We start from the raw sequence: 13,497 nt of genomic DNA, 5'->3' as shown, positions 1-13,497 counted from the left end.
ACACATGCGCTTGCTCTCTCTTCCCACCTATATAATGTATTGTAGATAATTTATTATACAGTGTTTCCTTACATATTAGAGGCAACTGTTCATTTTTTCAAGCCTTGAATTAATTTACTACCTCCTTTGTCTCTCAGAAGCCTGGAAAACTTTTTTTTAAACTTTTTCTTTTAACTAGATGTCTGTCTCTACTGTCATGATGCAGTGAACCATGGCAGACAATTTTTTTTTTTTTTTTTTCTTTTCTGGCTAAAAACTGGATTCTTTCTTCACTTTATCCTCCCTGATTGGGAATGTAAGGAAAATAGTTCAGCCATAAGATTTACTTTATCTTATGCTTCCTTTTGTTTTTTAATATCCCTAGTCAGCTGAGCAGGCAACTTTTAACAAGCTCAAATGTGTCTTTTCCTCCCAGGCCTCTTGGAAAGGAAAAAAAGTGTACTCACCATCTGTTTTGCAAATGACAACTTTACAAACACACTCCACTGCCCCTAGTCAGAAAACCGAAGCTGTGATCATTTACTCAGTAACCCCAGACAAAACCAACAGATACAATTTTGAGGGTTTAAGTTAATAAAATCAAACAAGACAAACTGATACGCAGCTGCTTTCTTAGCTCATTGGTTTTAATTTTTGTCTTAACTGTCCTCACACAAGATGCTTTGTACAATGTATTAACGCCTTTTTTATGGCAGCCTATGGATTTGGATAGTTCCCATAGAAACAGAAAAAATGGTGTTTAATCATCCTTAGCTTGATTAGAATCAAACTCACTCCCAGGAAAATACTTGGACTATCCTAGCAGACCTAGGATATGATTTTTTTTATTGAAAATGGACCAAAGAGACCAGAACATATAGAGATGAAAACGAGCCTGCTTGTTAGTCTTCCCTTAGCACATTGCCACACATTTCTGTTCCCAGGATAGTTCATATAGTTTGCAGGAAAAAAATCCCACGGAATAAACCCAAGTATTCTTTGTGAAAAAAACCCAAAACAGTGGTGCCTACATCCTGTTTGACTTAGGCCTTACATTTGATTATGTGGCTTCTTTGGCTACCATGATGGGTGTCAGTCCTATAATCACTTAATCCCTGTGCTCCCCTCCTCCTACAAGCCTGGCACTGAGTGCCATCTGTTTATGCTGCCAGGGTATGCTCTGACTCCAGCGCCATGCAAATCGGCAGGGAGCAGAGGGAATCCCGGCTGCAGCAGAGCCAGCATGGTGGCACCGCACCAACCATGCAGGGCATCCTGTGACCACGGCAGGAAGGCCCAGCTGAGAAGCTGCTAGGTGCCAGAGTGAAGGGGACAAGTGTTTATGCAGCTGTAAGGCCACTTGCAATTGGAGAGCATTTGAGTTTGAGATTGGCATCTAAATGTAGCTCTGTGTAGGTGTCCCATTTCTGCTCTGAGCTGCTCCTGGAGCTCCTGGAGTTACAGGGGGCAGCTCAGCTGCCTGTGCAGAGGTGTTGTGGTGCTGGCTGTGTGCTTCTGGCAACTGAGACGTGTGTGAGGCTGGGAGGGATAACCCACCCGTACCTTTCTGCAGTGGCAGCTGATGGGACACCTCAGGTGGCACGAGAAGCATCAGTGTGGGCAACTGAGTCAATCTGTAGTCATCAGTCCTCATGGCAGCACTGAGGCATATGTGTTGGCCTGAGATGACTGGGGGATGATCCAGCTGAGACAGGGCTAGCTTCTGTGTGAGCTGAATTGCCCACTGGCTCTGCTGACTATATTGACTAGATCTCAAGTCCCACTCTTTGAGGATAAAGTTACCTAAACATACTTTATTTTAGTGCTATTTTCAGTGCTGTCAAATAGTCTACCTACCTTCCAGCTGCTTTATCAAAAGTTTTAGGTCCCCTCGGGTCATCTGTCTTGTCTGCCAGCCCTGTGTACATTGCTTGAGTAGCCCAGGGCATTTCAAATTGCACAAGGTGTCTTTTGGTCACTGAACTGAACCATTTCTGTCCAGGGCAAGCAGGGGCCTGATCGGATTGAGAACAAAGGCTGAAAAAACATTTTTTACTTAAAATATTCCAGAAGCCAGTATGTGCATGAAAGCATTCTCTTTGTGCGTCAATAAAATGCACCAAGCCGGATTTGTTACAAACTACTCACACATGCTACATGTTCTGTATGTTCAGTTTGCTTTTTTCCTTTAATGGGACTGCCCAGCCTTACTGCAACTTCACAGGTCAATGCACCTGTGTCTGCAGTGAGAGCTGATGATGACTGCACCATAGCAGCTGCATGTGTTCATCTCACTCTCAGTAATGTCTTGTGTAACCTCACTGGGTCCCTGTTCCAGCACCATGTCTTGCCTTGCCAGCTCAGATCCAGCATGCATTACCCGGTGTCTCACGGGGTCTCCGGCACTCCATTCCTGCTGTGTAAGGGTTAGTTTCTGGCTGGAGCCACGTTCCAACCAGACCAACCAGAAGACAGCAGCCTGAAGACAAACAGCTGGAAGGAATGGCTTTGAGTTCTTGGAAGAAATGATGGAGAGACAGGCAGTGGTGTGGGTTCTCTGCCACAGATGCTACAGACTGGATGTGTTCTCTGCTTGCTGCCCCTTCCATTGCCCAAGGGGACAGCGGCTGGGGAGGCACCTTTGTGCCATCTCACTTGGCAAACACAAAATGCTTTTGCAGCTGCCTGGGAAGCAGGCGTTAGATTCCATGTGATCAACACGTTAGTATGCTGGAATGAAGGCAACTAAGAAATTTAAAGCAAGTTAGAGTTCTTTTCAAAGTGCTTTTGAGTGATTTAGGCTTGAAATTAGTAACTTGAAAGGGCCCAAATCCTTAGTTAATAATTTACATGTGAATAAAGCTGAATAAATGCCTGAGATTCCAGCTACTCCATTTGATTGCCTCATGTTTACTCACTGTGGGACTCTTTCAGGGAGTACAAGATGTTTGTCATTTGGGTCCCCTGGGATGTTGACATATTTTCCAAGGCTGATGGAATGCATTTGCATGTTTTGCCCTACAGAATTGTATGCGCCTAACTTGTTTTGACATCTACATGTGAGTTCCATATTAGCGTTTAGACTACTATTGTAAATGTTGCTTTTAGTTATTGAAAATGGCTTCCTTCCTGTCAGGCAGACAGCATTCAAGTTTTCCAATTGTGATTTTTTTGAGTGTACACATGGGGTTTTGAACTGTTCTTAGAAGATTAAGGAATGGTTTTCCTTTGCATGTTCAGGACGCAGACAGAAAGCTCCGATGCCACTGGCTGAAAAACATTTGTAGAGCATTTTTAAGTATACAAAAGTTTGTTGTATCTGACATGGGCCCCCAATCCAGTCTATTTCAGCAGTTAAGTTTTACTTTGCTTATATGTCATAAGTTGCAGAGTTTAGTCATTTAGCAGGAAGGTCTAGCTAGCATTCCAGGATTTTAGGAGAATTGTTCTCTTTTGTCAGATCAAAGTCTTAATCTATAATCTGAACAGAAATGTCAGTCATGTAGGAAATTTAGCCAAGAGACTGAAGTTGTTGCCATTATCATTTGTATCTGTATTACACACTGCAGGAGATAAAGCCTGTTTTCCTTCCAGAATTGTCAAGTTTATAAGTATTTTCTTAAATATAAGAAAATACTTATATGGTTCATATGGGGTAGCTCCAGATTTGACCTTGAAGAGTATGTGCATCATTATCTGGCCAAAGCTATGGAATAGTTTTGGCCTGGTCTCCACTTGGGGCTCCAGAAGGACACAGGAGCTGTGTTGGTTCTGCCAACCCCGAGCCAACCACTTTGGCTGTTTTTTTTGGTTTTTTTTTTTTTTTAATTCTGAAGTACTCAAACTTGAGAATAAGTGTGCGCTTGCTAGGCTGTTGTCCAGGGCAGAAGACTGGCAGAGATAGTAAAATGGCCATGTGCACACTGCCTTGAGGTATCCTTGGAAATCTGGGTGAGCAGCTTCACCCTCACTAGAGTTTCTCAAGTGATGATTTGTGCTTGGACTGTGAGAACCCTTTCCCTCATCCCTCCTGCCATAGCCACAGGAAAAGGAAATACAAATATTTTCTATTTTCTTTCTCTCCCAACCCCCTGCTCTTCCCAGTGCAGACATAAGTGGCCCCAGCCATGAGCTTAGCATACTTTGGGAAGTAAAATTCAATTTTATTTACAATGCTGAGTGATCGTGCCCCAGCTCCTAAAATTTGGCAGTTACCCTGCATTCATCATTAGCCTTACCTGACTATGCTGTTTTGAAGACCTGTCCTAGTGTCTGTGCTAGTCTATTAGCAAGATGCTAATATTTTGCCTGTCCTGACAGCCAAGCAAATGTTGTAGTTGCCTCTAAGGCCATCCTGCACTTTGTCATGCTGGAGAATGGGAGATTTGCACAAATTCCCATCCTTGTGACATTGATTCAAAACACTACACCTCACCTCTGGGAAATTCGTTTGAATTCTAGCAGTATGTGCCATAGCCAGATTCCAAGTGTGAATATTACTTTGCTAATAGGTGTGATTTGGGATGTTGTTGTTTGAAAGGTAAATGAAGAACCAAAGAAAAGTATAAGATGAACATGTATGAGAAGAAGTCCTTAATGTGTGGCATTTTTCTCTGTCTCTCTGTTTTGCAGACAGGACAGGATGGGTCATCCCCGAGACCTACACCCACCCGAATTCCTGTGTCAAAAGGTATGAAAGCAGGAAAGCCAGTAGTGGCAGCCCCAGGAGCAGGAAATGTGACAAAATTCGAGCCTCGTGCTGAGACTCAGTCTATGAAAATAGAACTGAAGAAATCTTCAGCCAGCAGCTCTGCCTCCCTGGGCGGGGGTCAGGGCTGATGGCAGTGGCTCAGGGGGTACGTTTTGCAGGTTTTACTGCTGCCATGGAAGTCAGTTCCCCTGTCTGTGTAGTTATTCACGTTTGCCTGTACTAGCAGCTGTCACTTAACAACAAACTAATAAGTGTGTGCACTGACTACTTAAATAACAAAATACTTTTGTTTTCTTACTCAAGTTAAAAAAAAAAAAAAAAATGCTGTCAAAAAGGCAATTTTATGCCAGGAGGGTTTTCTGTCTAGGAAGTGAGAATGAGGTAACTGCACTAGATTATTAATCTAGTTCAGGAATTCTTAATGATAGACTTGGTCACTTTTTAGTAGATCAAAGGAGGTTTGGTCACTTTTACTAGATTGTTTTCCACCTTAATGGATCACTTTTCACCTTTGCTGCTGCACGGTCTGCTTTCCTTCCTGCCTTGATCACATTGTTGAAATGCCACACGGCCTAGGGAAGCAATGCCAGAAGACTTGCCATGCGCACTTGAGGTCCTGTTTTAATGAAAGCCAGTACCTCGTGTGTGGGAGGGGAAGAGAGGAAGGATGGGCACCATGTGGCCTTCTCTCTAGGAGCCTCCAATCAAAATCACTATTTCTCAGTGGTGAGCTGCTTTCTCAAGATAACTATCTAAATTCAGGGGCATAGGGATGTTGCACAATGTTTTTCAGCAATTAATTCTTCCAGAAGAGTTAACATTTGTAGACAACACTTAGAACCAGGTCCCTGACTTACAAACACTGGAATACTGCTAGCTCAGGGCTCAGATGAAGGCTTGTGAGCCAGAAGGTGTTTAGTCCTCAGCAAAAGCTTGAGAAACACTAGCTGGCAAAAATTAATACAATTCATTTGTGCCTGCTCCAAAGACCACTAAAGGCTATGAAGCAACTCATTCCATTGGTTTTCGGTTTTCCTGATTGGGTCTTATGTTTAAACCTTACTTGCCAAGCATCCTTATGTCTTAGAGGCTAAGTCAGCACAGCCTGATGGTAGCAGGAATTGCTATCTAAAGGCATAGCTCAGGTACAGATAGTGAAAGAGAGAGGGTTTGGTAAGGAAATTACTCTCAGTTTTCCGTTGTTTTAAAATATTTTGTCATAAAATGCAGACCACCTTACAATACCATGATGATTCATCATTTTTCCTTCCCTCTTTGTGATTTCCTCATCTGTATGTTTGCATTTTTTTAAGCATGTTTTAAGAAATTTTTCCAGCATGGAAATACTGTGGATGCTGATGATTGTTATGATTGTTTTTTTAATAACAGTAGAGTTATTAAAGCGCATTTCCATTAAGCGGTCAATTTTCACAGAAGAAAGTCGGAACCAAAAGAAATGAAGCTGACCAGAACAATAAATGATGGGTTTAAAGCGGTATAATGCTTCAACCACCTCAGCAAGTTGTGAAGGGTCCAGTGGTTAAAACAGAAAGCAAGGTGGTCAGACCACCAATAAATTATAAACGAAATTCACAGAAAGGAAAATGCACTGGTGGGTGAAATATGAAATTTGGCCTGGGAGAAGATATTTGATGGAAGAACTCTGTCACTGAAGGTCAACAAAATTATATTCAATCCAAGTAATGTTTAGTTTTCTATCTGCTTTGCATTGCTCTCCAATGTCAGACCCAATATTTACAATTATCCCATTGTAAAGCGGCATTTTATTATTCACATAAAGGGCATTTTTTCTTTGCCACATAAAAAAAGTAGGTTTTGGTTTTTTACATGTGTAGCACCTAAAATGCCTGTTAATTTTAAGGTTCTAGTTCCTATGACATTCAAAAATCAGGTTAGTATTAGTAGCATTATTTCATAACGCGTATTCCCAGCACTTCAGATAAAACTTAGAAACTGGAATTAGCAAGCAATGTGAGTTAATATGTCAGAAATACATCTGATCCTCTCAAGGAATTCTTATCACTTAAAAGCCTCAGTATGTCAATAAAATGTTGCTGAGATCTTACTGTTCTTTTTGTAACACAGACTTTTAAACAGATATTTCAAGGAGAAAAATGTCTTTTTTCTGCATATTCACTTTAAGTACTGTTACTGAAGGAAGCTGTGAGGTCAAAACAGTCAAATAATACTGCAAACATGATCCCCAAGCTAATGTAGCTTGATACAGCTGCCTAAAGCCTTCCTTGTGTCAAAAAAACTTAGTTCCTTAGTTAACTGTCACCATACTCAATATTCTATGTGTGCCTGTTGTTGAAAATTTTGGTTTTGTTTGAAGTCTAAGAAACTAATTCAGCTGAAAAAACAAGCCAGCCTCACAGTACCTGAAATCTAGAGCACACAGACTGGCACAGTTAGAGCCAGAATTGCAGGCAGGAGTTGCTCCTGGAGAGTCAGTAGGATTAGATGAGACAGACTTCCGAAATTCCAGAGAGGTCAGACTTAGGATCCTGTTATTTTTCCCCAGGGGCTGCACAACAAAACAAGACTTTTGCTCTGCAGCCAAGTCTAAAGAGTTGGAATCAGGCAGCTGGTTAAACTGTTATCTAAAACCAGGTATTTTGTTATACTCAAAACTTTTGACATCTGTTTTAATTGATCTAATATTCTTGTTTCCTGAAGGTAGAAGAAGGGTAAGATGGAGAAAAGAAAGCCTATAGTTCAGAAGTCTTAGAAGTTCAAGCCTATTTGTGTTACACTGAAATTTCCTCTGAATCTGAAGACAGTTATGTTTAGTGACTACAGTAAGATTCTCCATTCAGTAGGTCAGCTCCAAAAGGAAATTTAAACAACCAAATCTAAAAACAATGCCTAAGCCCAAGAGGCATCCCGAAGATCTACCTGATGTTCCTCCACAGACCTTATCTAGCCAGTGTTTCTGTTACAAGTTAAATGTAGCACTGCAGCCACTGTACTTCACAGAGATCCATAAAGCAGGTATTCTTGTATTTCCTCCGAGGCTTTTAAGTCAAGTCACAATTTTATGGTCACTTAAAATCAGGATATAACTTCACACTGGGCTGAAAAGCTGTACTCCTGGCTTTGTCACCTACAGCCAAGAAAGTACTCACTGACTGTGTGGTTGTCCTTTGAACTGGTGCAAGTGTTTGAATTTAACCGGGGAACTGATCTGAATTAAAAGGAATCTGGCAAAAAAAAAGCTAAAGGTTGGGTTTAATGTAACTTAGTGCTAGACTCACAGGCCAGAAAAAGAAAGAAGGAGGGCACAAGGAAACCAGTTGGCTTTTTAGAGTGACTGTAGGATCATGAATGCCTTCTAATAGATCAAATACCACACAAACGCAGAGGTAGTGCTGCTTATTTTCAAAAGCTTTTGATTGAAACCTTTATTCAAAGGTAGGAGACAGTATCTGAGGAGACTCAAACCCACATCAGTTGCAGGCAGGTTCACTCACTAGTGGCACTGACAGCTGAGGAGGAAGAAGGTGGCATTCTCATTCTCTCCTGGAAAGGCTGTGCTGTTCTGCATGGAGTGCTTCAGTATTCACTGAGCAGAAACAAGGGAGTGGTTGAGGGGTCAGGATATTGAACTAGGAAGGAGGCCCCTCCAGATGTGTGTCCCTGTTCCGAAGGCTGCCTTTGAGCCTGGTCCAGTTGAAAAGGAGGCTTATAAGATGAAGTGTCTGTGTTCATCCATCCTTCCATCTCTCCTTCCCTAATGAATAACACTAAACAACCAACCAATTTCATGCAAACCTGACAGAGCGATAGGGATCTCCAGAATAAGAAGTTTTTCCAGATTAATGAAAAGGATGGCAGAGAAGAGGAGCAAGACCTTAGCAGTGTCTCACTGTGTGGAAGAGCAGGGCATGAGCTCAGCTTCATACAGGATCAAAGAATGAACACAAGAGTGATGTCACAAATGCCACAAGGACAAGCTTTGTCCAGACCTCAATTTTTACCATGCACCAAAGAATCAAACTCTGACACATCAATCCAAAGGATAATATTAGGGATTTACAGGGCATATGTTTATTCTCCATTACTGGATTATAGTGCATAATAAACTAAGCCTTCCTAAATGATCATTTGGAGTCACTCATCCTCATGATTTCTCTCTCTTAACTTTTTTTGGTCATTTTGTTTGGGTTTTTTTTGGTTTTTGTAATGAAGTGGAACAATTCAAGAAGCAAAATAATGCACTCAGAATCATAATGATAGTTAGAATGCTTTGTAGGAAACTAAGATGACTGTGTAATCTTTGTACTTTTAGTCATAATCAATGTCAGCTGGAGAGAAGCCCTGTTTTGGCTGATGACATGGCCATATAAGCAGTTGTGATAACTCAAGCCCAGCAGTAGTAATGCATGGCTTAGCCCCAGCAGTAAGGTGGAGAGGGTGAATAGCAGGGAAAATTCCAGCCCATTCATGAGCAGCACACATGGACTGAGAAGGTGCTCCCTCAGTTCTCCAGATGATCTCTCTGATTTTAAGTCTAGTTCCTAACAAGTTCTACTGTGTTCCCTCTGTTAGATCCCATTGCCAGACTTACTGCTACATAGGGGTATTGCTAATGTAGTCATCAGTAGATAAATACATTTGAGTGTGACTGAAAAAGGAGTACAGAGCTTCAACCGTAATGCCTAGAGGGATTTCTCTCAGAATAGCAAACATCCTAAGCAAATGGTAGAAGAAAAATAGAGATTTTTATTTACTTTGGTTACCGTTTTTTCTTTTGTGACACCCGTTAGTGTGATTTTTGAAAACCCAAACACTTTGTGACTCTTTGTAATATGCCCATAGAGTACACGTCACTGTATTTAAACCTCAAACCATTTACAGCACATAGTAATTGCCACCGTGTGAGTAATCTCAAAAGCCACATTAATATCTTGATCCATGCCAACAGGATGCCAAGTCATATGTCACTGCTTGAAATATGCCATGCAGATTCTAAAATATTCTCAATATTTACATGAATATTCAGTAATGTTTATATGAATATTTAGTAATTCTGATCAGATGTGGAAGAGCAGGTCTGTAATAAAGTAAGCTACTATCCTGCTGGGTTTCAGGTACTTGGCATAAGCTGCAACAGTCAGGACAATTTTCAGACCAATTATATGTTCCCATCACACATCAGTGGCCAATTTCATTGAGTTGCTTTGAAACACAGTTTGCTGGCAGGAGTTTTTGTGAGCTCATCTTTTGAACTTGCTTTCATTTAGGAGAATGGTTTTCTCCTCTCTGTCAGTGTGAGTTATCCTCTTTCTCTTAATTTTGCTTGAGCTCTCTTGGCCAAAATTATATGCAATATTTTTCATTATAGATATTAATTTCACTTTGAATCTTACTCTCTACACATTGCTCTTACCTTGTTTTTTTTTTTTCTTAAAATGTAAGCAGGGTTAACTAGTGTCATGTGCAGAGCTATCAGCTCTCGGGTATGAAACACTCAGGTGTGAATGGTTCTCTAAACAAAAGAAAACCAAAACAACCCTCCCCTTGGGATTTTAAAAACAGAAATACTGATGTATGATTCTCTTCTGTTGCTTGGGTGTGCATTGTCTGTGGTACATTCATTTTTGTATTATCTGGTGATACTTGTATATATTGTAAGGAGAAATTAAACTTTATGTGTTAAAATGTCACTTGATGTGCTTCATTATATGAACTGGTATCCTGATGTGCTTCCTCAAGAAGTTCTGCTTTACATCAGTAGGACTGAAAGCAGAATTAGCTGTTTTACATTAACTTCATTTTCTTCTTCTGTCATTAAAATAAATTGTTCTGTTTAAGTGGATACTTAGCTCCTTGAAATATTCCAATCTGTAACCCTAGAAAAAAATGTATTTAATCATATCTTTAAAATAGAATCATATTCCTATGGAGGGTGGCCCAGAAGAGCTCTCACAAAATCAGCCCTACTCTAATTTTACCTTAGTAACTGTTCAGACACCTCTTTTAGTAACTACACATGTGTGTGTGTGTACATAATATATATATTCATACAGAGCATGATATTTTCTGCTGCCCATTTTTTAGATTTTTGTGTCTAAACTCCTTATTAAATATGCACAGTGAATATTAAGAAAATATTTTTTAAATAGTATTTTTATTATTAAGAAAATAATATGTAAATGTAGCTTTTAACATCATATTCCACAAGAGCTTCAAGTTAGAACAGCACTGGCTGTAAGGTGAAATCATGCAGTAAGTTTGTGTTGGAACCAATGTAAATTTCTTGTTGAACATATCTTGTTATTGATAAATTGGATGGAAAATAAATACTTTCAGTTCGGGAAATTCTATTATTTCATTTGCCTTAACATATTTTATTGGACGTTGCCTCAGCCCTTCTCTTGCTTCACCACGTAAGAAAAGAAGCACTGGGGTCTGCCATCTAGTGGCAAAGTTCTGGCCGTAAGAGTACATGGAAAACATTTTTATTTTTCTTTCTTCTTAGAATGTAACTTGCAAATATTAAGAATAGTTAAGAAGCAGATAAAGGCAAAAATCGATAACAATGTAAAAGGCAAAAATTATATCAATAGTGTCATTTCTTGGGCTCCATAAATTTTGAAAAATCTTCAGACTATTAAGAAAGGAAGGTAACAAAAGTAATTTCAATTAAGATGAATGTTTCTGAAAATTTATAACTGTATGCTTTAATTAGTATTGGTACAGTTACATTATTTTAAATACATAAAATCCTCCTTTTCACAGAAAAATGTTAACTGACAGTTAAATTCTTGTATTAAAAAAGTTGGCAGTAAGAGCTGTATATATAGGTAGAAGAACAGAAGACCAGGCCATTAGTACTTCAGCAGAGTTCAGGGATTAATCAGGGACAGGGACCTGTGGTACTACACACAGGGAAAAATTAAATCCAGCCTTTTAAAGAAAATGCCAACACATAGTTTTGCATGCTGTGGCTGAAATTCATCTCCATTAAAATTCAAGAAGCAAAATTCAAGAAGACTCGCTGAATAAACACAGCATAGGTTTCTAAACCAAGTTTAAATTTAAAAAAATGAGAAATGACCCCATACCTCTTCCTCATCCCTATTGATGAATTGCCACCAGATTTATGATGAAGTTGCTTAGACAAGATATTAGATGCCCAACTCCAAGTCTTTCTCTGCCTAGTTTGGATGTGGAACTGGAACTTTGGTGTCCCTCTGCTTTAATCCATTCAACTGTATTACTCCCTTTTTTCTTATGGACAACCAAATTATGGTCTTGACATTGAAGTGGAAGCCAAGGCCTTCTGAGCCCTCTACAGGTACTAATTTAGTTTCCCTTTGTAGCATTAGCCAGGATAGTTTTGTCAAGCAGTGATGTGAGAGTGAGTTTGTGAGACTTTTTTTAGAAAAATGCCTTGCACTGCCATTGTAACTGTTCTTTTAAGTAAGCGTTTGTAGTTTCATAAACCCGAATGTTTTGCTCTCTTTTCTTTTAGAGAGTGTCATCATTCACCAGTTACGCGTGAACTCTAGATGAGTTACCGCCCGCTAGAGCTCTCTGTGTGCACTACCCTCCATGCCTGTGGATGGACCACTGTAGAAGCTCTCTGCCATCAACACCAGGGTCACTTGTGCTACTGATTATTTGTGGAAGTATTAATGCTTCCATTAGGTTTTATATATAATTTTTTTCTTGGTAGAGCTTTAAAAACCAATGGCCTTGCTGGTATTTTAAAAGTATCTAATCAGAGAGAGAGCAGCAGTCTTTCTGCCAGCTGAATTTCACTCTTAATTGCAAAGCCCAAGGCACATGCTTGATTTTGTTTGATATTTGCCATATAATTTATTTTTATAATACACTTTGTAAAGTAGCTGTGCCAAAGTTGCAATTCCTGTTGCTTGTGATGCATTTATTTGTAGAATACACTGTCAAATTTGCAATTTGATATTTTTGTAATAGAGAGTATGTGAAGAAAGAAAATGTAACTTCAGCAATGTTTTCTGTTTAAATGGAGAAGTATTCAGTATGCCACCATGAGATTCTGTGAGACTAAATACTCTGAAGACTGCTGTATGGAATTTGTTGCAGAATATTTCTTGCACTGTGTGATGGTTTGGCATAAAATTAAGTATTAAAGTCCAATGCCTTGAAATACAACCAAATTTACTCATTTTAAACTATGTAAGTCAGTTTTTAAAGCTGTGATTTTTTTCTATATAAAGTATGTTTTTACTTTTGCCTGTACCAAAAAAAGTTGATTTTCATTACACTGTAACTAATAAATGTTCACAACTATGCAAATGTAAATGTAGGTGTTTGCATTTCAGCTCCAGTTTCTTAAGGTTGGCAGTACTCACCTATATATTTGTTTATGGGGACGGAATATGGGTTAGGAAGTTCCTTTTTCTGACTGGTGTCTCATACAGTGTCACAGTGATGTACAGGGTGAAACTGATTCATAGAATCACAGAATGGTTTGGGTTGGTAGGCCCTTAAAGATCATGTAGTTCCAGTCCCCCTGCCATGGGCAGGAACGCCTTCCACTAGATCAAGTTTCTCAAAGCTCCATCCAGCCTGGCCTTGAACACTTCCAGCAAAGCTGCTCAGCAGCTTCTCTGGGTATTTTGTTCCAGTGTCTCACAACCCTCAAAGTGAAGAATTTCCTCCCAGTATCTAATCTAAACCTACTGTCTTTCAGTTTGAAGCCATTCCTCCTTGTCCTGTCACCACATGCCCATGCAACTCTCTCCATCTTTCTTGTAGGCTTAGAAGTTAAGATATGGAGATGGATCAATCACCAA

General features: G+C 39.7%; 1 protein-coding gene across 8 annotated transcripts in view; it reads left to right on the top strand.

Annotated features, from left to right (window-relative positions):
• Positions 1-13,003, top strand: part of FILIP1 (filamin A interacting protein 1) — a 117,041-nt gene extending 104,038 nt beyond the window's left edge. For 6 of the 8 annotated variants that reach the window (XM_072926577.1, XM_072926580.1, XM_072926578.1 and 3 more), the window contains 2 exons: positions 4,612-4,835; positions 12,192-13,003. In XM_072926577.1, the coding sequence (XP_072782678.1) occupies positions 4,612-4,818 (207 nt within the window). In that variant the 3' untranslated portion in view covers positions 4,819-4,835; positions 12,192-13,003. The remainder of the gene's footprint in view (positions 1-4,611; positions 4,836-12,191) is intronic. The other 2 variants (XM_072926582.1, XM_030267469.4) reach the window with 1 other exon arrangement.
• Positions 13,004-13,497: the final 494 nt, after the last annotated feature.

The sequence above is a fragment of the Taeniopygia guttata genome, chromosome 3 (genome assembly GCF_048771995.1).
Source record: "Taeniopygia guttata chromosome 3, bTaeGut7.mat, whole genome shotgun sequence".
Classification (NCBI taxonomy): domain Eukaryota; kingdom Metazoa; phylum Chordata; class Aves; order Passeriformes; family Estrildidae; genus Taeniopygia; species Taeniopygia guttata.
The sequence above is the reverse complement of the archived record's forward strand: the minus strand, read 5'-3'. Positions and strand labels throughout refer to the sequence as shown.